General features: G+C 43.4%; 3 protein-coding genes across 10 annotated transcripts; all 3 read right to left on the reverse strand.

The window, feature by feature from the left end:
• Positions 1-357: 357 nt before the first annotated feature.
• Positions 358-27,789, reverse strand: LOC122617967 (pericentrin). 7 transcript variants are annotated; one of them, XM_043794040.1, is made up of 14 exons: positions 27,771-27,789; positions 27,549-27,649; positions 16,966-18,966; positions 16,012-16,905; positions 15,809-15,949; positions 15,412-15,627; positions 10,209-10,334; positions 8,978-10,141; positions 8,620-8,787; positions 6,741-7,406; positions 4,049-4,759; positions 1,810-3,965; positions 1,634-1,744; positions 358-1,101 (listed from the first exon to the last, which is right to left on the reverse strand). In XM_043794040.1, exons 3-14 carry the CDS (start codon positions 18,490-18,492, stop codon positions 789-791), a joined length of 8,193 nt encoding a protein of 2,730 aa, XP_043649975.1. In that variant the 5' UTR covers positions 18,493-18,966; positions 27,549-27,649; positions 27,771-27,789; the 3' UTR covers positions 358-788. The 7 variants fall into 7 exon arrangements, with proteins under 7 accessions (XP_043649975.1, XP_043649971.1, XP_043649970.1 ...); XM_043794036.1 differs by lacking the exons at positions 27,549-27,649; positions 27,771-27,789 and adding an exon at positions 23,061-23,519 and having other exon boundaries at positions 358-1,098; XM_043794035.1 differs by lacking the exons at positions 27,549-27,649; positions 27,771-27,789 and adding an exon at positions 23,061-23,517.
• LOC122617970 (putative odorant receptor 71a) lies at positions 11,426-12,672 on the reverse strand. Of its 2 annotated transcripts, none has more exons than XM_043794045.1 (3): positions 11,902-12,672; positions 11,530-11,796; positions 11,426-11,479 (listed from the first exon to the last, which is right to left on the reverse strand). In XM_043794045.1, the coding sequence occupies exons 1-3, from the start codon at positions 12,670-12,672 to the stop codon at positions 11,426-11,428; spliced, it is 1,092 nt and encodes a 363-aa protein (XP_043649980.1). The 2 variants fall into 2 exon arrangements, with proteins under 2 accessions (XP_043649980.1, XP_043649979.1); XM_043794044.1 differs by having other exon boundaries at positions 11,857-12,672.
• LOC122617969 (putative uncharacterized protein DDB_G0271606) lies at positions 24,125-27,789 on the reverse strand. Its single transcript, XM_043794043.1, has 3 exons — positions 27,771-27,789; positions 27,549-27,649; positions 24,125-26,616 (listed from the first exon to the last, which is right to left on the reverse strand). The coding sequence occupies exon 3, from the start codon at positions 26,551-26,553 to the stop codon at positions 24,634-24,636; it is 1,920 nt and encodes a 639-aa protein (XP_043649978.1). The 5' UTR covers positions 26,554-26,616; positions 27,549-27,649; positions 27,771-27,789; the 3' UTR covers positions 24,125-24,633.
• Positions 27,790-27,957: the final 168 nt, after the last annotated feature.

The raw sequence follows: 27,957 nt of genomic DNA on the forward strand, positions 1-27,957 counted from the left end.
AAGTGCGGTATAATTCAACTGTTGTAAACAGGAATTTTCTTTGCTTGCTGACTTCCTCCCTATAATTTGATTGTTGTGTTTATCAAACGCCTTTTTATACTCACCTATCTTTTATCTTGACTTCAATAAAGTCAAACGTAAAAAGCTAAAAAATATGATTGTGTAACACATTTCATTTTATCTACTGCATAACTACATAGAAGTAATGCAATTTATACCTCTTTAAGATGGTAACTTTTATTTGAATAATGCAATGAATTGAATTCTTAATTGTCCAGTGAATTCTCACCCTTAAGGCACTTTCCCTATATGTACAGAAAACATTCGAGTTAAAAACAGTGAAATAATAAACAAAGCTTTTCCAATGTAAAATAAATTTGTTTAATCAACTTAGCAGGAAACTTGTACAGTCAGAAACCAAATAAGATAAAACTAAACATAAGTGACTCTGGGAATTGTTAGCCAATAGTAAGTCGAACCAATCAAAATACTGGGACACGGATAGGTTTATGCTTACGTCTACATTTGGGCGGTAAATACAAGTAACACTTACAGACGAATACATTTCTAAGTTTGGTGTGGTTGCGCGCACGCTTAAAATAGGTTACAACAGCTTAAGAACTAATCATGAGGGAAATGGTACAGGTGATTAACTCTAAAATGGATCGCTTGTCCTACATCCTTGATGCTTTCATGCTTGCAGAGTGTCTTCGATATGGCTTCACTTAAAGTTAGGGCCTTCCGTTGATTTCACCTCAATGGAACTGTGTGCTTTTCTGGGCTTGGGCTTAATGATGCCGCGCATGCGCTCTTTTTGGCTTTTGCATCGTGGGCCAGTCCAATCTTGCCAGTGAGGGCAGACTGTTTTCACTATTGTTATTGTTATTGGCGATGGTGCTCTGCAACGAAGTGGTTGGCGCCTGGAGGGTGAAATCCGAAGGCAGCATGATGGGCTGCACGGTGCTGAAGTTAACCATCGGCGGTGAGAGGGGCGCATAGCTAAGGCGGCCCATGAGGTTGTTGTTATTGGTGGGTGGATTCGAGTTGGGCCCAGGCAGTGGCGATTGGGGAGGCGCCACATTGAGGTTCAGTCCAGGACTTCTAAAAAGATGTACCACATTAGTCTTCAGTCATAAAGAGAATGATTTTAAGTGAATGGGTGATTTCAATCAAGTTCGAAGTGAGTTTAAGGTAAAATTGCATAGTTAGTAAAACTACAATTTGATTTATTCAGTGATTCCTGATTGCACTCTACTGCAGAATAAATTAAAGGCTATTATTATTATTCCTGATCGATGTTATACTTTTCAGCAGCTACACAATATGCAAGAGTACAAATTTAGATATTTAAAAAAGAAAGGTAAATGTTGCTTGTTGTGGGTGAGGCACCTTGATTATTAATAAATTAATTACAGCTACTTTAGTGACCAAAGATACTATAAATCAGGTGCATTCATAGGAGAACCCAGACCTTGTAGACGCTAGTTCTTGGCTCAATCGCCTTTTTTAAGTTTAACTTTCATATTGACGGTTACTATGGGCATCTTAGAGCTTAGAGGGACGAGAAAATGAGGATTATGGCAAGGCTTCTATGTACAGCAATTGATTTCTAATAAACCTTCGCCAATCTCACCTCTGCTGAGTTATTGTGAAGACTGACTTGCTCACAATCCGCTTTCCCGTGTGCCAGATGCGTCCAATGTACTTGATTCGCTGGATGGCAATGATCGCTAAGGCTACCGTCCTAAAAGGAAAATAATTGCCGTTAATAAAAATGTTTTAACCATTTTAAATAAATCCCAAACTCACTTAAACTTCTTTTTGATGTTTCGCTGTGGAGGCTGCGGAGCACCTCCTCTCAGATTCTGCAGAGCCAACTGCTCACTGGCCTGGTAGCCCTCCAAAGTGAGCTTCAAATACCTCTTCTGGTAGACCAGCGCCTTCCGATGTGACTCCACTCGTAGGTAGCGACCGATCAACTGGCGGCAGCGCTCCTCCAGCTCGGTGACATTGGTGTTACCAGCGCCACCCAACTCTTCGCATTTCTTCTGCAGGGCAATACGCTCGCCCACCAAGAACTGGACCGTCTCGGCCATTTGCCGGTTCTCCGCAGTGTTCTCCGCCAGCAGGGCGTTGATCTCCTTCATCTTCTGCAGGAACTGCGCCGGCACAGTGTCATCGGTACTGTGAGCCAATCGATCATTGGCCTGGGCTAACGCCTCAGCTAGTTTGGCCTCCCTCTGACCAGAGCGACTCACATCGAAACGCAGTTGAGTTACTTTTTGCTCTAGGCAATCCCTTGCTGCTTCGGCTGCCAAAAGTTTCGACTTAAGTTCATGGATCTCGGCCTGGAGTTTCACGTTCTCTTGGTGCTGACGGGTGCGTGTGTTGGCTCTTCGCGTTTCCGCCTCCTGGAGAGTGACTAATCTGGCCTCCAAGCTTTCGATCTCACTGGCTTGCAGGGTTAAACGTTCATTGAAGTGTTCTAGCTCTGTTTCCGCGGAGTCCTTATCTCGGGATAGCTTCTCCATCTCCTGTTTCAGGCGCTCACAGTACGCCACTCGCTCCTGGAGCTCATTTTCATACCGCTGACGTTCCCGCTCGCTGCTTCGCTGGGCATCCGCAGATCTCTCCCGTTCCCTCTCGTTCTGAGCCACCAGCAGCTTGATCTCACTGCGCAGACGATCCCCGAGTTCAGATTCGAAATCAGCTCGTGGGGATTTTCTGGGCGAGTCGCCCGGTGATTTCAGTAGCAGGGAACTGTTTCTTCTACTTTCTGCTCGCTGCAGGGATGTCAACTGCGTTTGAAGACGCTTACAGCGTTCCCGTTCCTGATCCAGCTGTTTGTGGAGCTCGTCCTCGGCATCAAGCGCAGTCTCCAGTCGTTTCCTCATGGCTTCTATGATAATCACATCCTGCTCCTGAATGTCCTGCGAGTGCTGTTTCTCTCCCAGAAGCTCCTTGCTTATAGCATCGCACTGCTCACGCTCCACGGCCAGTTGTGCACGTAGGGCTTCCAACTGATTAAGTAGTTCCCGCTCGCCAGTGAAGTTCTCGTCGTCGGTGCCATTGCCGGTTCCTGGCAAAGTCTCCTCTTCCGTTTGGACGCCTTTCTGCAGCTTCTTGTCCAGATTGTTTTCCTCTTCGCTTTCAATGGCTTTGAGGATGTTCGAGTCCAGCTGGGCAGAGTAGTTCAATTCCTTTTCCACCTGCTGGGCAATCTCGTCCACCGAATACTGCTTTGAACTATTGTCACTGTTCTTCAAGCGCTCCAAATCGCGTTCTAGTGTTAGAACCTGCAGTTCGAGATCTCCACACCGTCGTAGAGCAGCTTGCAGCTGATCGGCCTTAATCTTGACATCACTATTGAGTTTCTCCAGCTCCCGTTTGCGAGCAGAAGCTGCATCTTGGCATTGTTCATGGGCCGCACTAACACAATTCAGTTCCTTGCGGAGATTTTCTCGATCAGAAGCCGCCTGGGCAGCTGTTTCCAGCACCTTGGACTCCAGGCTCTCAATGCGAAGCCTGTACTTTACTTCACTCTCCTCGTAGCTCTGCAGACTTTGCGCTTGACGACTCAGTTTCTCCTTCTCCTGCTCCAGTTCCTTCTGCAGATCGTGTAACTTGTTCTCCAATTCACTCTGCTGTCGCTGCTTATCGCTTTGCAAATCGGACAGCTTCGCACGCAGCTGGTGAATCTCAGGAGGAGTTGTTGGCTTGGGCAACACCGGTGTGTGCATCAGCAGACTGGGCGTCTTTAGCTTGGAATCCTCTGTTAGGTTGGAGAAGTTGATCTGCCTCGGCACCAGACCAGGCGTTAGACCTTCGGTGCTCTGGGCCGTGACTCCCATAGCCTGGAAGTAGTGCGGGTGCTCGAAAGTGTTGACCGGGTAGGGGACAATGAAACCACTTAGGTCATCGGTGCGCTTGTGTGTTAAGTTGGCCACTGCTTCCTTAGAAGTTTCCTGAAACAAAATAATAGAATGTTAACTACTTAACAATGGCATAAAGGACATACTTGTAGGTCCTTAAAGTGGCACACACTTACCATTGTCTGGTGCAGAAAGCCGCCCGCACTTTCGCTCAGCTGCAAGGGAGCGTTCATACTTCGCATGGCTGCCCGACGCTCCACATCCGGCTCTGGGAACTCGGTAATCGATCCGATATCGCTTAGGGTTCGGCCACTCAACTTGCCACCACCACTTCCCTCCTGTTTGCCTGCTCCTGCTCCAGCCGGGGATGAAATCAGGCTGCCATCCTGATGAGCTGCCTGCAGTTCCTTCTCCTTGGCCTCCAGTTGATCGCGCAGGTGATCTATCTCGTCGTTCTTGTCCGCCAGCATAGTCTCCATGAGGTCCGGAATAGCCAGGCGGTTGATCATCTCTGTGCGTATCTTATCCTTCAGCTTCCCGATCTCTGCTCCCTTTTGCTGCACTTCAGCCTGCAGTTTGTCCACCAGACTGCGATCTGGTTGTGTGCGCACCGCGACTCCCGCCTCCAGTCGCATTATCTCCTCCTTGCTGCGCTCCAGCTGCTGTCGCAGGGTGGCCATCTGCTTGTCCCGCGCCGCCAGTTGCTCGCTCAGGTTCTGGACCTCGCCCTGGAGTTCATGGACTCGGGTATTCAGGTCGGATGTGCCAGCCCGATGAAGTTGCTCCGCCCGCTGGCGTTGCTCCTCCAGCCGATTTTGGAGTGTAGAAATGCGCTGGGTCTGCTCATCCATGCGCCCCTGCAGCGAGTCCCGCTCATGCTGGAGCTCCTATAAAAGAAGATGAGATAAATTTAAGTTAAAGGTATTACATTTTATATAATATATGTAAGTATATTATAATACATTTTAACTATTCTATGTTTTGATGTGTGTTTATATCTTCATATTCTTCCTTATTAGTGGGATTCTACTCAGTCAAGTGGTTGTATCTGGCTGTCAGTTTGTAGACACTGGTGCTCGTGGGTGAGTCAATGGCCGACCATTTGACCGTTGGCTTCATCTGCATTTAACCCTTTCCAACTTCAATTAAAGTAGATGTATTTATCGTATCTCTTCGCACTGTGGTATTAATGGATGAAAATGAAAACAATTGGAGAGAGTTTTTTGTATAAAACTCGAATGAGGAACTGGCATGACTAATTGTGTCATTTCCTTATCTTAGCTATAAATATATCTTGCTTATTAAAGAACCACAAAGAACTCTCAAGTTTTCTTTGCAGAAACATGTGCGCTTTAAATATTAAGTTATAACTAAAAGCAGGGAATTTTGTAGCTTCATTCATAAGGTAAATATTTTCATTCAAATTGAGCGTCGATAAGAAAGCACTTTGGGATGCACATATACAAGTTCCGCCACTGTTCTGGGTATCTTCGCTTTAGTGCTGGCATCTCTTTGCTGTTGTTTACTCGGTTGGATCCATTTATATTCATACGGGCATGGATGCAGCTTCCCCAGCAATCTGCAACCCCTTCTCAATCGTGCCGCCTCCCCTTTCTCCAAACAACTCAGCGGGATGCGTGCCACAGCATAAATAAATTTATGGAGGCATTACCGCATATTAGTGCTCCAATTGGGCTGCAGTGCGAGAATGCATATTGTAAACAAGCTGGGCTCCTGTTTTCTCTCTTTTCTTTGAATCGGAACCCCAGTGACAATAAGGTGCAACACTTCGGGAGTGATGGATGGAATGTGGCAGGTGCCAGGGGCGCCAAATGATTTGTTTTACATTCGATTTTCAAGTGGCATAATGAATGAGGCGTTAATTTGGGATAGCCACAAGATATGAAATCTATTTTTGAAGTGGAACAAACCGGGAAATTTTGGGAACAGGGAGCGATATATTTTGGTGACAGCGTGTGCCAAATGCCCAAAAAAAAATTGTTTTTTGCCATAAATCACACATCACAAGCAGTACAATTGCACACTGGCCACCAATGAATGCGTGAAGAAAACATTACGGCAACCGAGGGCACAACAAATGAAATTAAATTGAATTATATATTTATATTTATATTTTTTATGATTGCCTTTGGCGGAATTCATCAAAACAAATAAACATTCGCTGCCGCACACCAATTGTCGCACTGAGAAACCTTGATCGGATATTAAAAGCTCCATTTGAAAAACTCACTCGCAGCGGGATCTTCGGACCCAGAAACATTTTCGAAACTTTCGCAGCCTGCATCCAAAATAATAGATTTATTCTTAATGAAAATTATATATAAATTGTATATATATCTGGCGAATATTTAGTTTGCGATTCAAACTTGTCTATATAGATGCGGGCATTTCTCCCGATTCAACTGTTCAGAGTGCCATTCTGAAGGCAACTGAGTGATGCTGCCGATCGAGAAAACCAAGAGGGTCTATCACAAGAAAATTCTTTTTGATGCTCTGTTGCGTGAGAGGAAAAAATCAAGAGAGAAAGCATCTAAATATACGTTGCATTTGAAATAAACGATTTATCCAAGACACAAACACAGCCGTTCGAGTTCGAACATAGCGAGGTTGGTGAAGTGGATGGTAAGCGGTTTAGCCAGCTCTCAAACCATACCGGTTCAAACGGATTCAAATACTTTAAATATTGAAATTGTTAAGGGTAAGCATATCAAATTTTTCATATTTCTATGACAGTTAGTTTTTAATGACTAACTAACAAATTTTAGCTTGATCAGTTAAACACAAAATTCACTTTCAAGATAATTTTAAGATAAATAATAATTACTTAATAGAAATGTATGTACTTACCACGCAAGCGGCGCGCATTTGATGAGCCTGCATCTCCAGGTCGCGAATCCGCTTGATGGCCGCCTCCTCGACGCGAGTGTGCCGGTCCAGCTTTTCGGTGACCCGTTGAACACCTTCCACGGTGAGCGATGGATGCGAGGGTGAACCCACTGCCGTGGGCTCCTTGCTTCCATGAATGGACACATCTTCGGTGACACTCAAGCTGGCCGAATTGGAGGCTGCGTTGGAGTTATGCAGAGATTCCAGAACCTTGGTCTTCTGATCCAGCGTGGTTTCAATGTCTCTTAACTTTTCCGCAACCTGACTCAGGACCACACCTTGTTCTGCCGTTGGTCTACTCTGTTGCAGCTTCTCCTCCAGCAAACGGATACGGGACTGATAGCCCTCGCCGATGTCCGTCTTAAGGCTGTGCACCTCCTGCTGCAGGACATCGTTGTCCCGCATCTGCAAGCTCACATATTCCTCCAGCTGCTTGGCCTTCTCGGCCAGAACTTGTTCATTGAGTGCCTTGGTTTGGACTTGGGTCTCCAGCTCCGAGATGATCTCCCGCAGCACGAAGATCTTGTCAATTGAAGCCTTCAGTTCCACCTCGAACTTATCCCGCTTGGCATTCGACTCGCTCAACTGCTGACTTACCTCCCTGAACTGACTCTCCAGGTGTGCATACTGTATGAAAATAGAAAATACGTTAGTAATGTTGTAAGAAATTTAATTATTAATGGACCAATGAGGTGAAGAGTGTGCGGGTGCGGGTTTCCATGTTAGGTACCAACTTACATGCTTTCGCTTCGCTAACTGCAACTATTTTTTTAGAGTGCACGCGGTGGCAAAGGGGTACAGGTGCATTAGATTGTAATTTTAGTTGCGGTTTGATTTATTGAGTGCATGCAAAGAATTACAAATACGTTAATCACTTCAATATAGTTTTTAATATACAATGTTGATTAGCACGGAGAACACTTATGGTAATTGCAGTTTATGTAATACATATATGTCGAAACATTACAAAGAATAACCCTTCAATTAAATAAAACATAAAAGTATACATAAATATACCCTTTCTTAATTAAAGTGTCAATTAGTAACGTAATTTAATTAGGAAACCATTGAAACCCCATTGCAATCTTTAATAACTCAAAATGTGAGACAATCTTTCTTAGGAACAAAGAAATTAATTTTAAATCCAAGCATCAACAGCTTTGTTGTAACACCTCGTTCATTATTTTGCAACGAAGTGCATATATCAGAGCGACATTGAAAGTATTCTCAACCCCCCAGGGATCTTAAACTTGAGGTAGCTTGGCTAAATGGAAACTGATTGAAAGGCTCCGACTCACTCGCACTTAAGTGCCCATATCTTGGGGTCTATAAATATGTCGGCAGATGCTCACAAAAGCTCAGGCATATATACACACGAATCGGAGGCTGCCCTTAACTCCGTTGGATTGCCCCCATGGGATTTACAATTGAATTATGGCCGAACAGGTGCCCCATGCGATTTGGTAAACTCTTGTAGGAAACGATGACTTCAATGGCTTCCAGAATACAGTGCCTTTGAAGCAGTTCTGTGTTAATATTTTCGAAAATGTGCGCAATTGTGTCAGTTAATTAAAAAGGGAAGGCCACATGCTGGGACAACTTAAATACTTATATGTCTATAACCAATCTTACAACCAAAACTTAAGCTATGAAATCATAATCCGAAAGATAGATAGAAAACAAATAAAGAGGATAACAAATGAATGGAAGGAGGAAAGGACTTTGTGAACCCAGGCAAGAACCAAGAACGCAAACGAAAGTCAAACCAAGCCCAAAATCAAGATCAAAGTCAAGATCAAGATCCGAGAGATCATAGATAGGAACCGTGGACTGGACTCACCTCCTCGGAGGCATTGGCATAGGAGCTGTGCTCCTTCTCTTTGTCGCGCAACTGAGCCTTCAGCCGCTCGATTTCGCGCTGGAACTCATCGCGTTCCTGTTCGCGTTCGGCGGCCTGATCCTCCAGGAATCGCCTGGTATCCTTCAGCTGCTTGTCAGCGGTATCGATCTGTGTTTGTGTGTGTGATGTTATAGGTCAAAGGAGAGGGCAACGAAAGGGTGGTAAGTTCAAAAGTAACCTGGCTTACGGACTAATCGAATTTATTTTTGGATCATGCGTTTAGCACTCAAAATAAAAAGTTTGGGGGGAAAACTCAAAAGGGGAAGATGATCTGTTTGAAGACCGTTTCTGAACTCACCTGTGACTGCAGATCCTCGCGATCCTTTTTGCTGCACTCCACCACCTTGTCGCCCTCGCGGCAAAAGTCCTCGATCATCTGCAGCAAGGTGACGGTGGCATTGCCCAGGTCTCTCGAAGGTTGCTCCTTGACCGGAGAGGATGAAAGCAAATGACGCGCTCGCTCTTGGAGGGCAAGGAAACTGGCCGATGATTGATCCAATCCCTGCTCCTGCAAGCTCTTCATCGTTCCCAAGCCATAGCCCTCATTGTAATCGGTGTGGTTGAGGGAGTTCAATTGGGACAGCTGATCCCTAAGAGCTTGGAGCTCCTGTCCCAGTTCCGCATTGCGATCAATAGTGTGACTCAGTTGCTGTTGCAAGTTCTGACGATCCGCCTCCGATTTAATCAAGCGATTCTTCAGCTGCACAAGCTGGAAGGTCAGCTCTGAGGCATTTCCCGCATGCTCCTGAAGATCTGGAGGTAGGGAGGAGTGGGATTTTCCCGCCTCGGGATTGCTGTTCTTCCTCTGATTGGCCACGCCCATTTGCTGATCGTTCAAGGAATTCGTGCGCAGGAATTTGGACAGTACTTGTTGATGCACCGCCGCTGTGGTCTTCAGACCATCTTCCGCCTCGCAGCAGAGCTCATGCTCCTGTTTTTCCGGTTCGTCCAGCTGCTCCGACGACTCGTCATGTGTCCGCTGCTTGTGCAAATCCTCCGACAAATGCAACAGGTAGGAAGCTTCCGTCTTCAGACGCTCCAGACAATCATTCAAATCAAAGTCCTCGCTGGGCTCCTCGTTGCTCTTGCTGTCGATGAACTGCACCAGACTGGGATCCTCCACAACTTCCAGCAGACTGTGCACATCCGGCACACGCAGCATTTGCTTCGTGTTATTCAGGGAACCACTGAGGGTAACCTCCAAATCATCAGCCCCATCTTGACTGCGGCTGTGGAAGAGCAGGCGTTGCACCTCCTCGGAGAGTGTGGCATTCAAATCCTCCTCACAGTTGGCCACACACTTGGCCAGCCGACAGAGTACGTTGCGGAAACTCTTGGACAGCTCCCGCAATCCATCTCGTTCGCAGATCACCTGCTCCAGGTCACGGGCTGCATCGAAGGTCAGATGGCGCTTGTTCTTCCGATTCAGCTGCTTTTCAAATTCCAATTTCACCCGCGACATCTACGATATGCGACACATATAAGGGATTAAGTTGTATGTGAACTGAATGTATGCATGTGTTACTCACCTCTTCGGCATGTTTAATGTTCAGCTGAGTGATCTCCAGTTGACTCTTGGCCGTAAACTTCTCGCGCAGCAAGATCAGCTCCTTGGGCCAATGCTGATCGTCCACGGTGTTCTCCGACAATAAACTCTGGAAATGCAAATTGTTTACATGGATTAAAAACTTTTGTTTATGCATGTGAAAATGTGTGAAAAGCTGTTGCAACATTCGGCTGCATATTGCATGGGGAAAATGCGGACAAATCGAGCTTTTAGATCAAACTTTTTCCGCCTTTCACCAGAGCATAAATATTTATGGTTTCAACCCAAAATATTTACATGATATAGATGGGAAGTGATCTGTATGTGTGTTTTTTTCACATTTTTGATATTCATTCTGGCTCATCCCAAGTCGAGTGTGTCGAGTCCCTTGAGGGTGGCACAAACGGAAGCAGAGCCAGATACATAAATCTTAATAAAAATCTTCCCCACCCGAAACGTAGAAAAGAACGAGAAAAGGGAGTGTATGGAGTTGCTGCTTATTTTTGGAGTGGACTCCACCCTCTCTCGCTTGATTTAAACATGAAATCGCATTAAATACAATTAAATACAGCTAAGAGTTGATGATTCGAAAGTAATTCAAAGAATTATCATCACTCAGTTGTCTTATCTCCCATTCGCCGCTCAATTCCCCACTAGAGGGTCGTGATCCCAGCAGATTGTGAATTTTCTTTGTTTTCAATCATTTTCATTATTTACTTGAGACTTTTACGTGGCCAAACACAGCGATGGGCTACAGAATTATATAAACATGATTGAAATGGAAACGTGAATTAAAATGCATTCTGGCCTTGAACTTTTAGGTAAGAATATTTTTTAAAGATTCAACGACTTCGAAATGAAGTTCTTTTTAGACTTTAATATACTAATAAAAGGCACTAAAGTGAGTTCCTCGATCCTCCTTTGTTTATTTGGAAAACTACGTATTGCCAGAGCTAAAGCTTTTCCCAAATTTTTGAGCACGTCCAAATTCGAATTTATTTTCGTCACTTGCATTTCTACATTTCATGTGCACTCAACATACAGTATATATAGGAAAGCGTGTATTTCGTGCAATGCTACGTTATATTTTTAGAACTTTGCATAACAAGACGCTCGGCAATAAATCTCCAAACGAGCTGCGAAAACTTTGGGCTAATCCAAAATAGAATGCAGAGTATTTTATAGGACACAACTTCGTCTCTATTGGTTCATGTTGAGCAGCAGGGCCAACAAGCTGTATGCTTGATTCATGGTCTGAAATAGAGATATCTTATAGATGGAGTTTCCACGAAAGACAATACCACCTTGGTGAACAGGGGTAAGCCAATATGAAAGAAGCCACCGGCTTTTAGGGACACCGGTCGATTTAAGTACACCATAAACATCAAAACTAGGCGACGCATTCGGGAATTCATATCCGGCCAGTCGGAATTGTACATGGAATCGGTCAGCATATTTGCAGAATCGATGACCGCGTTGCCATATATGGTGGGCAGCATGATTTGCATGATCATGGCCAGTAAGTAATTCATCATGGCTGCAAATCCTGGCAAGTCCTGCAAGACGGGACTCTAAACAGGAATCAACAGGAATCAATACATGATTGGAAATCCTAAACTGCAGACGCTCACCATCTGCATGCTGTAAATGGTGAAGCAAATGATGAGGGAGCTGACCAGGATTTGGGTGAACGTGCTCTTCGAAATAAAGCTCTCAATGCCCAAGGCCTGTTGCTTGAGTCTGCGGTGCAGTTGGACCAGTTCCAGGAACTTCTCCCTCAGATCCTTGTCATCATGCTGAAGTTCACCCAATCGCTGGCCCAGCATTCGCAGGCACAGGGACAGATGCAGCATCATGTACCAGTTGACGCCGTCCATGGTGATGTTGCACATACAGGTAACCGGAATGGTTATGGCCTGGTAGATGAACGGATACCAAAAGAGCACCGGCTGCCGCCAGTCGAATGGTGTCCACATCCAGAAGGGCAATTGATTGGGGATATCGAACAACGGCTGAATCACAATGAATGGGATTACGCCAGTACTGCACAGGCAGTAGAACATGAACACCCGGCTGAAACGGCGATGCTCGAATCGCCACATATCCACTTCCGGTTGGCTTCTCAGCTCGAAGAGATCACACGTGCTCCATTCGGTCAGAATGCCTTGGGCCACATGGGCGTACTTCCAGTTGTTGATCATTTTACCGCCCAACGCAGTTGTGGTTAGGCAGATCAAAAGCACATCCGCGGTATGCTGTATGTCCCGGCTCCTGATGGCCTCCACCCACAGCAGCACCACAAACAACCCGGTGAATGGCACGTGCAAGGCATATCCCTGCCAGTTGGTCCAGTCCGCTATGGAGACCGATTCCTTCCTTGGCCAGAGTCGCCACCATTTGAGGAAACCCGTCAAGTACCGCACCGGTCGAATTCGATCGTAGTCCATTGCCAAAGTCCTAGCTCAGATTGATACAGTCCGATTTGGGAGCTACTTTATATAGGCTGCCCTAATTGGTTTCCTTGATTGCTTAATTTTGGGGGCGGACCAGGTACTGCGACTTTTCAATTAAAATTCACTTAGTCCAGCCAGTTGGCTGATTTTACATGAGTCGTAACGTTCAGTCCCCTTTACCAATCCACCATCTTTCCTTGCCAATTTGAAAGATACATTTTCTTATAGTTTCTAAATTTTTAACTTCCGGTATTTTAAAAGGGAGATATTATAATATTTTTTAACCATTGATTGATTCGCTAAACTCGATCTGAAAGTCTTTCTTTATAGCCTTTTTCCAGAGCCCCGGAAAGTTGACTAAATATAACCCAAAAGAAGATTCCCAGAGAAACCGAAAATTTCGCGCCTGGAACAAAAATAAACTCCTCGTGGACCGATTGCGACTGGAAATGGGAATTCTCCGGTTTTAATTTCCTTTATTTTTGGGCAGAAAGGGCAACGACTCTTCGAGTAATTTGGGAGAAAGAAACATCTTTGACAAAGTGCAGACTGTTTGTTTATTTAGTCTGTGTTTTTTGGGCGACTTTTGAGTGATGGACTCTTAACAAATGCAGTTTGTTTAGTCAATTTGCTTTGCTTACTTTTAAATTTCCTTCTGGAGAGCTGTAGTTTCCTCTTTTAGATCCGTAGTTTCCCTTTTCAGATCCGCAGTTTTCCTTTTTGGTTTCAGATATTTTGGCACACCAAAACCGTTATATTTAAATCGACACACTCACAAAAAAAAGCCAATTAATGGGCACAATAAAACCACGTACATTAGTTCTTTGTTTGCACAATTATTTTCCGCTTTTCGGCAATGATTTGCATATTAAGCTTTTCACGAGAACCACTTGAAGATCGCGAAGATGTGTAGAATCAGAATCTATAGCTAGAATTCTCCTTCGCTCTCACAAACCGTTTGTATTTTATTTAGATGAATGAATTATCCGATAGACTTACACGTACGCACGCATTGAAGTGACGGAAAAGACTGAACGCCACCCAAAGCAGGCAGCGCATTATAATGAAAATCCGCGGAGAGAGCGCCAGAGATCGGGAGAGATCGCGCCAAGCAGTGCACTGCTTGCTTTCCCTCTCTTTGCCAGTGCGTGTTGGAATTAATTCAAATTTATGAGCGTTAATTTTGAAAAGTTATATGGGCAGTATCTACTCTTGCTTTCCACTCTTGTGGGGGTGTTTCTGCTCCACTTTCCCCCCTTTCATTAATCCCCAGTTGGGCCTCACTTCCTGCTTGGACTTTATTAGCTCCACTTCATGACTTCATTAGATAGGTGTGAAGTATGTGGATTGCTATGCTGTGACAACGACAACAGGACGAGCACATGTCTTTCAGCGGCAATTTGGCGCGCTCTTTGGCTGATTTTAGATATATTTGTATCTTTGCATTGTCATATTGCCCACAGAATGTCTGCGAAATTTGCTGTTGGCAAACAGACCGATCGCCAGATAGCCCCCATATGATACATATAAAAGACTATTTTCTGACAGCATAAGTGGGGCGGGAAATTTTTGGTGAACAGTGGTAGGGTTTTGTGCCAGAACGATGAGTTCTTATAGTATTTGAATAGTGCGTAAACATACAGTAGATATATGTATGTACTCGTAAGTTTCCCAAGATCTTTGTGCATACATATATTATTAGTGGAAAAATACTATGTTTTTTCTAGACTTCAATAGGCGGAGTTTTGACTTCAATGTTAAATAATTTTAACATTGCAAAATCCAAATCAAAGAAATGTTTATGTTTGAATATTATTTAAATTCATTAAATATCTGCAATATATCATTTTAATTCCGATTCTCGATGATATTTTAATTATTTACCCAACTAATCCTATAGACTAAAACATATCCTCCATAATCTCAAATATTTCTAATACATCTTTCCAAAGCATATTCTCCCAATCAACATGACCTTTAACCAGTATCTACTGTAGACACAAAGGCATCTCCAGCAGTCTTTGACCTTCGATTGACTTATTTTGGTGTCGCACAAAAGAACAACAACTAGAGTCATGCGAAGCGCCAACTAAAGGGAGGTCTTCTCTATTTATCCCCACCATTTGCTGACACGTGGCCACCATATTTGGTGAGGCAGCGAGGATTGAGGCGGCCGCTGGAAAGGATTGAGGCATCTGTCAACGAGACGAGGGGATCATTGACTCCCGGGTATAAATAGAGGCATCCCAGGTACCAAAGTGCACACTGATTTAATGCTACATAATTCGAAGTGAGTTGAAAGTTCTTTTGGCACACGTTTGTGGCAGCATGATTTTCATGTTGCTCTTTCTTTAGGCCTCTCGTTGTTTTCCTCTTGCTTTCATTTCAGTTTTTTGGCTACTTGACAAATTTCGCACGTTTTTTTCATGTGAGCTGCGTGCAGTGTTTAAAAATAATTTATGCTCGGGAAGAGATATTTGCAAGGGAGACACTTTAAGATTAGACCAATCAGTGGCGTGAATCATGCACACAACGATCGCCTTGATCGTTAATTAAGCTGCTTATGATTCTAAAATATCTTTTTATAATCTTTGAAAATACATTTTAAACGATTAATGAATTAATTTTATGTAACAAACACCGAGGAATATGATTTATGAACTAATTTTGAATAACAAAAACGTGCAATGAGTTGATTTGAGTTGCATGCCACATGCCTGCCTGTTCCCTCACCTGAATCTGCTGCTCCAACTCGGTGGCGATGTCCTGCCGCGCCAAGGCCAATTGCTCCTGCAATCTCCTCTCGTACTCCTCGATGATGCGCTGGATCACCTGCGACTCGTTGTTGAAGTTCAACTCATCCTCGTCGATGATGATCAGGGAAGTATTCGCGACCCCCTCTGCGGATTCCTGATCCGGGCAGGTACGTTGGGGTGATTCGGGTGCAGGCTGGATTAGTTTTTGCATTTGGGTTGGCAGTTGATTGCAGGTAGTTACAATTGGTTTAGTTCGTTTTATTGGGTTATAAAGTTCGGAGAGAAAAACAAGAATGGACATGCAGTTAGAACAGTTAGTGAAAACAAGCTTAGATATACGCTGTGATCTGGGATTCCAAAAGTTGAGTGCCTACCTTATAGTCATCGTCACCCTGCCGGCGCTCATAGAACTTGATCCGATCGCTCAGCTTGCGCACCTGATCCTCATGCGCGCGCTTTAGCTCCTTGATGTGGGTTTGGTAGAAGATCTTGAGGTCGGCCATATCCACAGTATTCTAAAAAATATAATTGTGCACATTATAATAGGAACTCTTAATTAATACAAGAGGTTACTCACGTCTTTTCCAGTTTGTGCAGTATTTTCTCCCAGCGAATCCAAACCACAAGGAGTCATTTGCCTGTGACTGGGACTAAGCAGCAGCTCAGCTCGCTTCCGTTTGCGCGGAGAAGGTTCCTTGGAGGACACTGCGGCGGCGGCTTCCTCGGGCAACTGGTCTGCCTCAGAGCACTCGGATGAACTGTCACCAGCCTGATGTTGTGACTTGTGCGAGAAGACATCGTCAGAGAATTGCTTCTCCAGATCGGCGCACTTGTGCTCAAAGTACTTGCGCAGGTCCTCCATTTGCTTGGCATGAGCTGCCTGCTGGCTCTGTTCGCTGGTCAGCTTCTCGCTCTCCCACTGATCGCGGGCAATCTTCAGCTCCTGGGCGCCAAGATCACGACACATGGCAATCTGTTGGTTCAAGTAGTCGTCGAACTTGCGCTGCACCATCTGGAAGATGCGCTGCTCGGTGGGCAACAGGTATGTGTGGAACTGCTCGATCTGCTTGCTAAATGCCGGTGTCCAATCTGGATTTGAGGCCTGCAGTCCCAATTCCTCGTTGGTTTGGAACTGAGGTAGCTGCCTTTCCTTGGAGCTACGTGATCCGCGCTCTTCGTTGTCCGTGAGAAAATGACGATCCAGATCATCGTCGCTTTCGCTGATCAAGTCCATGGAGATCTCCGAGATACGCTGACCGGGATTGCACTCCTGATCTGGCCATACGGCACTCGAACGTTTCACCGCCTCGATCGTCTCTTGAAGTTGCCTACGCAAGTTCTGGACTTCGCCGCCCAGACGATCTGAATCCGCCTGCAGCTTGTCACGCACATTCAGCGATTGCTGCAGTGAATCTGTTAGCTTCGCAATCAACTCATCCCTCCGTGACATCTCCACATAAATGTCCAATGTCTGTGGGACAACGAATTATGATCAGTTAATGCGCAAATTAATAAATATAGATTCACTTACCGGTCCGCCTAGTTCATCTTGAAGAGTGCGATACTCTGTCGAATTGGTCATTAGCGAACTGGAATCCCTTGCCGAAGCTGGGCCCGCACTGGATTCCCTTCTTGCTGTCTCAAGCTGCAGATTCAGCGACGCCAAACAGTTGTCCTTGGTCTCCAGTTGGGTGTGCAGTTCCTGTACCTTGGCCTCCAGTTGCTTAAGCATATTTAGACTCACCAGACTGGAACTGCTGCCTCCAGCCTTATGTGCTCCTAGCTGCAGCAGAGTTTTAGACTCGTCTAAGGAGAGCGAAGGCGGATCCTGCTCCTCTTCGATAGTTGTGCTCATGGAGAGCAGTCTCTCGCTTTCCTCGGTGATATCCTCCAGAACATCCTTGGAGAACTCGTTGAGAGGCACTCGCTCCATTTGCTTGAGTTCTAAATTGCTGCCGCTGCTGGTTACTTGTGTTTGCTCCGCTTCCGTGGGCGAAAGTTTGGGTGCGTTGTCCACAATCATTTGCTGATTCATGGCCATCAATCGCAGCTTCATTAGTTGCAGGGAACTCTCCTCATCATCGTCATCGTCATCAACTTCACTCTCCTCCATTTCTAAAATGGTTAACTCCAAAGGCTCCATCACATCTGCTTGCAGACGTAAAGTGCTCAATGCTGTAGCAGCTTTCCTTTCCAAAATCTGAGGTTGTTGCAGTGCAGGAAGCTTCAATGCTTGCAAAGTAGAAGTAGAAGTGGGTCTGATGTCCACCTGCACCTGCTCCTCGGACTCTTCATCCAAATCAGTGACTAAATCTTGTTTCTGCGAAGTATTGAGTGTTTCCTCAGCCTCGTACGTCACCTCAATCGATTCATTTGTGGCCACTATTTCCTCCATTGAGTGATCCTGCTCCTCGGTTATTTGGCTTTCGTCCACCTGAGTTTCCTGTGGAGCACTGGCACTAATGGCCGCACTGCCTTCGGTTTTGTCTTCCGTTCCCTGGACTGGTTCCTCAACCAACTCGGATACATCATCCGTAGTGCTTTGGTTACTGAGACTTTGATCTACAGTCTCCTCATCCTCGTGCAGGGAATGCACCGGTTTCATCTGCTCCAGTGGCAAACTAATATCAAAGTCTTCATCGTTAGAGGAGAGACTAGCCTCCACTTTGGAGGCAGCCGGAAGATCCGTACCCTCCTCGCTGTCATCCTCGTCGACCAGGAAGTGCTGAGCCAACTGACCACCAGACAGCTGGGCATCATCGATGCGAAACTCATCGGCCTCCTCATCCTCTGCCGGATTGCTACTCAAACTTTTGGCACTTGATTGCTCATCCTTTGGCCGGGCATAGGCAGCCGCCTCCGATAGCGATTCCAGTGGAGTATTCAGCTGCTCCTCCACCTCACTGATCTCGATGGCCTCTTCGATCTCCTCCTCAATACTGCTGCTCGTTGTGGTTGTGGTCGTTGTGGCCACAACTTCGACCCTGCTCGGCGTTGTTGCCGTCGTCGTTGTTGTGGTCGTCGTGGTTGTGCGCTGATCGGCCATGTCAATGGTCATGGAACTGGTGGGCTGCTCAATGCTGAACGACGACACCGACTGATCGTCCTCCGTGAGACTGAGGTTGTTCTGGCGCCTGAGTAGTTCGGCGGTATCCGTGGATGTAACCGCATATGGGGTGCTACTCGATGTTACACCCGTCCAACTGCTCCGCGAGATTATGTACGTGCGCGTGGAATCATTGTCGGAGTCGCAATCATCTGCTGGTTCCTTATCGGACACGCCACCACTGGCCACATGTTCCGATTTCTCGGCGGACTGTTGCTCACTCGACGCAGTCGGCTTCTCAAATATGATATTTAGCGTGGGTACGAACTCAACTTCCACACAAGTTGCTGCCGCTCCAGTGGCGCGTGATGTTGCAGCTGTGGATGTTGCTGTTGCCACGGATGTTGCTGGCAGTTCTTCCAGAGACGCCGCTTCGATCGCCTTATAGCTTACACTGGCACTGGGCGGCCGGAGCAGCGATGTGATCTGTAACGTAAATAAAGCAATATTAATGGCCATTGCATTTATGTTTCCCCGAAATATATTGCCAAAGTATTTCTTTGATGAATAACACTTGAAAGCATTGGAATTATAGTTTGCTTAAAAAGCAACTGAAATGTTTGCTTATCGCATAAATATTATGAATTTGAAGCAAATAAATAAATACAAATAATAAAATATTTTCTATGAATCACGATTTACAGTTAAAGTAAAAAGGTCAGAATTATATTCATAAAAATCTTAAGTTTAGAACTTAGTTTCATAAGATGTTTTATGAAATGTTTTAAGAGCAATTGCCAATAGTTTATTTTTTGTTTATTATTATAAGTTGATATCACAGATAGATTTATGGGAATACAAATAGAATTATGGTCAAAAGTTGTCTACAAAACTGAGTTATTGCCTAAGAATTGATACCATTTGTGTTCGACACACGGCTACTGATATTTTACCACCCCACGAACATTAGAACATTCGGATTTGCTTGAACAACAAATGAAATGAAAACAAGAGCAGGTTTTCATTTTTCGTTGCCCCACTTGTTGTGCCACCAGGCCGTGCCACTTGAGTTATAAGGCAACACGCGTTGTCTGCCGCCATAAATTTATTTTCTAGATTTTGATTCGATTTAATGATGTCACCCAGTTGTCAACGTCTAAAGGCGCATTGTGAGGATTCTTTTCGAGGTTCGCCGTCTTGGCGGCCCACTAAACTTGGTGGCGAAAGGTGTTAAGAAGCGACTTTATTGCGTAAACAAATGCGATTGGAAATGTGGGCAATGATCGGGCCACATCCAATTTCAAATTGACCTGCATCTCAAGTGTGGATCGGTGGCTATCTTTTGGAGCAGTGAAGATGCTACTGCTGCCCACATCCACTATTTGATGGATTGCAGCTGTGTCGGTTGTTGGTTTCCCATTTAAATTATAATTAGAAGCATTCGAGGCATCTTTATGTTTAGTAATAAACTTCCCGTTCCCTTCGCGGAGGAGTTGCACATGTTTGGATTATTTATTTTTGGACTTGCCCACATTAATTAAGAAAGACGTCTCTGTCCACTTGAGTGATCTATATGTCTGAAGGTGTTCGAAACGTGTGCCACACATGCATCCGTTCTCAAATCGAGGGGGGAAATATTTGGGCATTTTCCAATTACATTTCTCACAGCTGGAGATCTAATTAGATCGCCTGCATTCCTTCTCATATATAGACATGTGCCAAGGCGATGCATTCGACGGCTGAGTAATAAACCTTTTTGAACTTATCGTAGATCATACAGAAGATGTTCGTTTATATGCAAACTTATTGGCTTTTATATGAAATGTTATTAGACTATTAATAATTTATTTCCTAATACAATTAAATCGAAATAATATGTTCAAAGATGCCAGAAGCCTGTATAATTGTATTCTTATATCTTATGAAATTGCCCCTTCTATTCTTTGGCTAATATCATTTAAAAATTATTGCTATCAATGTAAAGTGTAATTATTTAAAGTGTAATTTGCATACAAATCAAAACCGTACTGTAATCGAACATCTGCATAAGATATTTCCATATTACACATACGCCATGTGGGTCAGGCCGTAACGCATGACAAGTTTATAGAACATTTGCGGAAAGTATTTGTGCAAAAGTTATCCAATTCCCGGCCACTTGGTGGCTTGAACGTCCTTGAACTTGTCAGGACAAAGACAACGACAACGACAACCCATTCAGGAAGTACCAGGCCCGCGATAAGGATATCGGGATAACAAGTTTGCACCCATAACCATGACAACGGATTTTCTTCGAGTGTGCGTGAAAAACGAAAACGAAAGTCTTTCCCATTCCGTGCAAACTCCTTTATTTGTTGCTATAGTTTGGACCTCTTTTGTGGGCCGTTGTTTGGGTGTGACACACATTTCAGGTGGATCGTCTGAGGTTTTTGCACTTCGGCGACTAATAACAACAATGCCACTCCCCTTCAGAACGCGAAAAGAGGGCGGAGGACCTAGCCCAACGTCTCAGTTAATGGCGCTGACGCCTTTCCTTTGATTTTCCACCAGATATTGTCGATAAACCCACAATAATGGCACGCATATTGGCGAAAATGATTAAATTAATAGCTTTGCCTCGCGAAAAATTGACAGTGAAATATGTCGGACTAAAATAAGTTTGGATCGGAGAAGGGATTTTCTTTTGCGTTGTTATGAAGAAGTTTATTTCACATTAAAGACCATACATATTTTTTATGAATTCTTGAACACTTTTTCATTTAACACCTTTATATTTTATATAAATATATATTTGATATATTTACAGTTTTTGGAGTAGCTGAAGTAGGAAGGGGTTAATTAGATTTCATTATTTATTTTCCCATACAAAACAAACCTTATAAAGCATTACTCTTCAGAACAATAGTTTTAATAAATAATATTTAAATACATAAAAAAATGGGATCACATCGCCTTCAAACAAAGGATAATATATTTTAAAAGTAAATTTATAGAAAATATAGTTAATACTATATAATTTTCCTATGTACACAGATTCACAATGCACAAAAGAGCACTAATGTGGTTCATTATCAGGCGGTTTCAAATGATATTAACACACTTCGGCTGACGAGTGATGCAAATGTCACTGGGAGATGTTAAAGATCACATTGCGCACAATGGCTGAACTCACATGCAATTTCCCCATTTCGCTGCTCGCCTCTCATTCGATTCAATTCAGCGATGAAGTTATCAATTAAATGCAATTTACAATCACTTAAAAAGTCCATATATCGACAATGGCTATTATGGGTTACATTGTGCAAAGTTCTGCGTGTATGCAAATGTTTCGTAGATTTTTTAAACAATTTTATAGGCTCACAGTCACTGGCACTGGCACTGCACTCTTATCTTTCTTTATAGAGCTATAAATGTGCGCAAAACCGAAAAACGAGCGACGCGACCGCCTGCAGTGCAAGTTCTTTTATAAATAAAACGCCCGCAGAGACATTCAATTGAAATCAGTCACTCAATCCGAGGAAAATCAAAAGAAAAGCGTTGGAAAAGAGCAGCCGCGGAGAGCCCAAGCGATTGAGAGCGAGTGCCACGGAAATTTGCAACGCGGTTCCACGCGGTTCCGTGCACCGAATGTTCGCTCCCATTTCTTATTTATAAACAAAATGTGTGTGTGGAACATAAATTTGTTTGCAAGATGGTGATATATGCTAAAGAGTAGTTTTAAAAGCATTTAGAATTATCGTATTACTATTCGAGATACCAATAAATGCTGAAGTGGGTATACACGTATTTAGAATGGGCATGTTCGATGTTATTAAACAACTGATGTATTTTATTTATTTTAATGTTACTATTTAAAATTTATTATTTTATTATTATTAATTAAATTAAAGTTAGGAAAAATGTAAATGCAAATTAATTTTTTTAAATTTTATTTTAAAATTTGTAAATTCTTACCATTAATCATTATAAAGCTTTTTTAAATTTAATAGTTTTTGTATGCATTCTCCCAAGATGTTTTTCATATTGCGGAACATTATGAGGCTTTTTCAGCAACAAGTTGTAGAAACATTCTTTGTCAACACCTTCTAAATGCGAATCGGTTATTGTTGCGACACATTTTTCTACAATATAACTCAAATTTACCAATAAATTGATTCATTTTTTAGCATTAAAATTAAGTTGTACGTTTAAATTACAATGTTTACTAAAAAGTTTTACTTTAATAAGCAAAAATTTGTCATTTATTTATACTTATCAAACAGTATATTATTTTTTAAAATTTAGAATCCGATAAGCGTTATTCACTGTAGATTGTTTACAGAATGCTGAAGGGCCTTGTGGTCTTCTAATCGAAAGTTCAAAGGCGCATTCAATTTCGTTTTCGTTTGTAAACACACTTGAAAAAGCACAAATTCTGTTTGTGGATCGTATTGAATTGAAAACATATATCAACACACAAAGCAAGGCGCATTCATCCCACATTTTGGGGATTTCATTCTCAATGCAAGAGCGAAAATGATGGATGTTTGGCTCCCAAATGGGTTAATACTTTAATGGATTCCCGTGCTTGTTTGGCTTACCCAGTCGTATAGAGTGTACAGATTCATGGCGACTGCACTTGAACCAAATAATTTATGGCCTATTCCCTGCTTTTTGGCCGCCTTTGTTGACACTTGCGCCTGTCAGTTGGCTATATCTATAGGCGTTCTAGATGTGGCCCAAATGCGATCCATTTTCTTGTTGATGTTTACGTTGGGATTTTGATGACACAATATTTCGGAACTTTTTCGGGTTGATTTGCTTACAAACACAGACGAATGCAACGAACCGAATAATTTTGTAGGTTATGTTGGGCACTTTACGTAAAATTTGAAATTTTTCGACAAATTTAAAGTTCCACACGAAGACAACACAATGGGGGAAACTAGCTACATAAACCGTGAACTCTTAATTTATCATTATGTGATTTTCAGTGCTCCTCGAGGGAGAAAAAAACGTTAAATCCGAAACTTAAAAACAAAATAAACCAATGGTGCAACCGATCTGAAACAGTTGCACGTAATAGCGAGCGCGATGCAACTGAGAACCAAGTCCATTGCGAAGAGTCTTTATATGTTTTCGATATCGTGGGATAAACCCGCTCTTTTTCTCCCCACTGCAGTATACTGTAATGCTCAGTGAAGCACAACACGAGATTGTTTAAAAATAATCAATCGTAAACAAAATCTGTTGCAGTGGCATCGAGATGGGGAGAGTCAGAAAGAGAATTCACTGTATTACCACCAGATCGCCAGAGAAACAAAGAGAAATCCGAGAGAAAAAGGGGAGGAAGTAATTAAGTTTTATCGGCTGTTCTATAAATAAGTTCTAAGCAGAGATTCAGAAACTACGTGATATATTCGATAAGGAATGATTTAAAGAAGTGAGAACATATTTATGGACATTAATGTGACACTTATTTATACGCTAAAGAAACATAAAACTTCCTTTGTATTTTATTTATTCCAAATATCCCAAGTGGGATGCTAAAAGTATCTTAATGAAGCTATAAGAAAAGTATTAAAATATTTGAATGAAATGAATAAGAACAAATCCACGTATATTTTAATATAAAATATTTATTTTTATCTATTTGTTATTGCTTGTCGGTAGTTAGTCTTAAAGAAATCGGTGAATATACCAGTATCCAATCTGTATATTCACATAAAAATATCATTCGATTAGTGTAAATATAATCCTTTATACACTTATTAACAATTGCTAGTCAGTTATTTTTTATAAATGCTGTTAACTCTATAAATATTTCCATATTTTCTAGGCATCCTGTTGTAAGGCGATTTCTGTCCCCCTCGGGGATAATATTGTCGTGTGTTTTTTGTACTTTATAAATTCAATACAAATTTGAATGTCGTTCGATAAATTGCTTTCAATACGTCAGTTTTCAGTTTGGCAGATCTTTTGAGCATTGTTATTTTGCATTAATTCAGTTATTGATCCTAAATAATTTGGCTAACGAACTTAAAATTCGAAAGGCGTCCAATAATTCGAGCTGATTTTGCTTTGTAGTTTTGCTTTGTCGCAGTGCTACAAAATTAGTTTAGTTAATCACATTAAAAGGTGAAAGTGGATGCGAATTCCGTATAACCTTATAGGTCAATTGGGATTTCCGCCCTCCTTTTGCTTAAACTTGGTGGAGTATTTGTAGAAATCGGACATTTCGAAGGGTTTCGTCACCTCCTTGTACGGCTGGAAAGTGGCCTGCTGTACCACGGTCATGTTTTTGGGCGACTCGATGCGAATATCCGGCGATAAACTGGCTGCGGCCACGGTTAAAGGCGGAGACACCAGCGCTGTTTGTACAGCACTGCCATGACCAAGTCCGCTTGTGCTGCCATTGCCACTGTGACTTAGGTTCTGGTTCTGAGTATGAGCCTGATTTGCAGGTGGTGGTCTGGGCGGAGGCGTTGGCTGCTGCATTTGACTTGGCTTAGGTGGTAGGTTTCGCAGTGCTGGTATGTCGAGCGGTTCCAGCGGATACGACACCGATATCCCCAAAGTTTGCTCCATGGCATTGAGGTACGATGTCGATTGACTCAGCAGGGCTTTCGAACTGGTATTCACCGCATAGCTGGCACTGGGATAGTTCGGTGTCGGCCGCTGGTTGGACATGGAATAGTGTCGACCCGCCACCGACATGGACTGCGAGGAGAGCTTGGCGCGGGGTTTACTAGAGACCATGGCAGTAGCGCCGGGATTACTACTTCCATTACTACTCCCAGCTGGACTGTGCGGCTGTGAATCCATGTGCCTGATAACAGCTGGCCCATCTAGCGAAGATTCCAGCCACTGCTTGGGCTTGGGCTTCTTTTCAATGGTCGTGGACGAGGATGACAGTGAGATCTCATCGTGCGGCGGATAGCGGCTGGGTGGCATGGGCACCGCCAGCATATCGCTGGAGTGCGATTTCACCTCTATTATACCCAATTGAGGAGGTGTTAGTGGTGCTATGTGTGACTGAGAACGCCAGCGATATTGCTGCTGATGCTGGGCAGCTTCCATGTCCACGGAAACGTAGCTGGGCGCCAGGGATATCGCATCTAGTTGCCGCTGGTGATGTAAGGGATTACGCTGTTGCTGCTGCTCGTAACTGATATTACTGGGCGATGGCATTGGGGACACATATTTCTTGATGTTCTGACTTGATTTGATGAAGCCGCCCTCATTGTAATTTTGATGTGTGGGCGATAAGTAGTATTTATCGCACTGCACTATAATTGGTTGCTGCTGGGGAGCCGCTTGTGGCGGTTGTCTTAAAGTTGCTACATTGGATGAATTTGCCGAGTACATAGATATGACATCCGGCTGTGATCTCTGGTAGTTCATGTTCATCGCTAAATGAGCTTGTTGCTGATGCTGCTGGCGCATATACTGCATTTGGCTGGGCGTGGGAGTGGGTCGCTTCTTCAGGGCACTCTTCACCAGAGGCGGTTGCTGTTGCGCCTGCTGCTGGGCCACGCCTATCACCAGCATATCGCCCGCCCCCGCCGATGAGGAGGGTTGGTAATTGTCATATTCTGAACTTCGATTTGATAGCGTTTCCGACTGCCGATTGTTATTGTTGTTGGTCATCTGGCTTTCGCGGCTTTCCCGACTCGTTGTACTTTGTTTTCTCCTCAGAATTGAGCTGTTTTCCCTGGCCAAAGCTTGAAGCTGCTGTTCATGTTTGTACTGTTGTGCCAATTGGACAAAAAACTCATTGACTGTCATGTGCTCGTAGTTGCCATTGATGATGGCTGTCTCCTGTTTCTGGATTTGCTGCAGCAGCCAGCTCTTTTCGCTAAGACGCTGCTCCAAAGCCTGTTTCCTGGCCTCCAAATTCTCCTTCCTAACCTTTGGATCATCGTCGCTTTTGTGTTTGTTGTTGTTGCTACTGCTACTGCTGCTGTGGTTATTGTTTATGTTGTGCGTATTGTTGTTGTTGTTGAGATTGTGCGTCGAGTTGCTCGTAGTTGCCGCCTGCTCTTCATCTTTAAGACTGGCCATATTTCTGCTCTTGGGCGCTTTCAATTGCATCGCCAGTGGTTCGTCGGCTTCGTTGGTGGGTTGTTGGTGCGGGTTTTGATATTTCGGGGGATCCTAGAAAAGACAAGCAGTCTTCGATCAATCGCCTCCTAAGCTCATTTTGTTTTTATGTAATTTATGTGTTTATTTTGGGGTATTCAACCAACTCTGATACAGCTCTATTTTATTTTATATTTTAAAAACACATATATTGAAAACTTTTATAACTCGTAAGAAATATCATTGAATGAATCCTATTTTTCTCAGTTAATCTACAAAGATATCTGCAATTTATGCAAATATTCCTTAGGGCTTATGTATATTGTATAAGATCTCAATGTATCAGAGCTCTTAAATACCCCTATATGATTTTGTTCAGAGTTAGCTTTTTGAATTAGAGACGTGCACTAGTTTATTAGGTATTAATGCATTATGTTGTATGTACAGACTTAGTTATTGTTTGTTTCCGATCTCCAACCCGTTTCATCACGCACCACAACCACTGTAAACCTTGAAGCGAACCCTCTCCAAAAAATGGCCACAACATTTACCCAAACATAGAGCATCCCGATGAGGTGTTATTAGTTTGTTGTGTGTGTGTTTTTTTTTAATAGTTTTTGTTTTGTTTCGTACAGTCTTGAGTTTGACCTTCGTGGCCGGCGATGACTTAATATCAAACGTGCAAAAGTCGTTGAAATAAGTGCGCCTACAGTGGATGCTCGTTGAGAGGAACCAAACTGGTTTTTTCTCCGCATTCTTAATAGTTTCCATCGTGGGGGTTGGTTTCTAATTAAAGAACCTCCACTGTGCATGTTTAATGATGTGAAATGGTGTGCACACATACACGTACAATAACAAACTACGCTTATGACTAATAAATAAATTATAATGCATACATTAAACAGATCGATTGGCCCACTCATAAAAAACAACAAAATAACAACAAAACAACAACAAAAACAGGTCAAGAACGGAAAACTGTTAAACAAAAACAACTCTTAACTCACCGAACGAAGACCTCTGTTGTTGTTGCCGCTGCCTCTTTGGTCGGTGTATGTGTGTGTGCGTCGTCGTAAAAACAAACATGAACCGTTATGTGTGGCAGCGCCTGTGAATGAGTTAATTTTTAATTGTTTGCAATTTAGATTTCGGCAAATTGACAGAAAAACAACATTTGTATTAGCAACTCATGTGAGAGAAACAGTGGAGAGAGGGAGAGAGGAGCACACCTTTCCGTTTTATCGCTCGAAATGCGGTCGCATAGCGTCGCTGTTGTTGCAACGCCGCGTCCTCTCAGATAGAAAACAACTAAACTCGTTCAACTTTCCGCTTTAACCGCTTGTTTTTCAATTTGAGCGCTGCACGTTTGAGCAATTGGTTGGGGTAGCACTTGAGCTCGACGTAACTAAACCAAAA

Source organism: Drosophila teissieri, chromosome 3L (genome assembly GCF_016746235.2).
Source record: "Drosophila teissieri strain GT53w chromosome 3L, Prin_Dtei_1.1, whole genome shotgun sequence".
Classification (NCBI taxonomy): domain Eukaryota; kingdom Metazoa; phylum Arthropoda; class Insecta; order Diptera; family Drosophilidae; genus Drosophila; species Drosophila teissieri.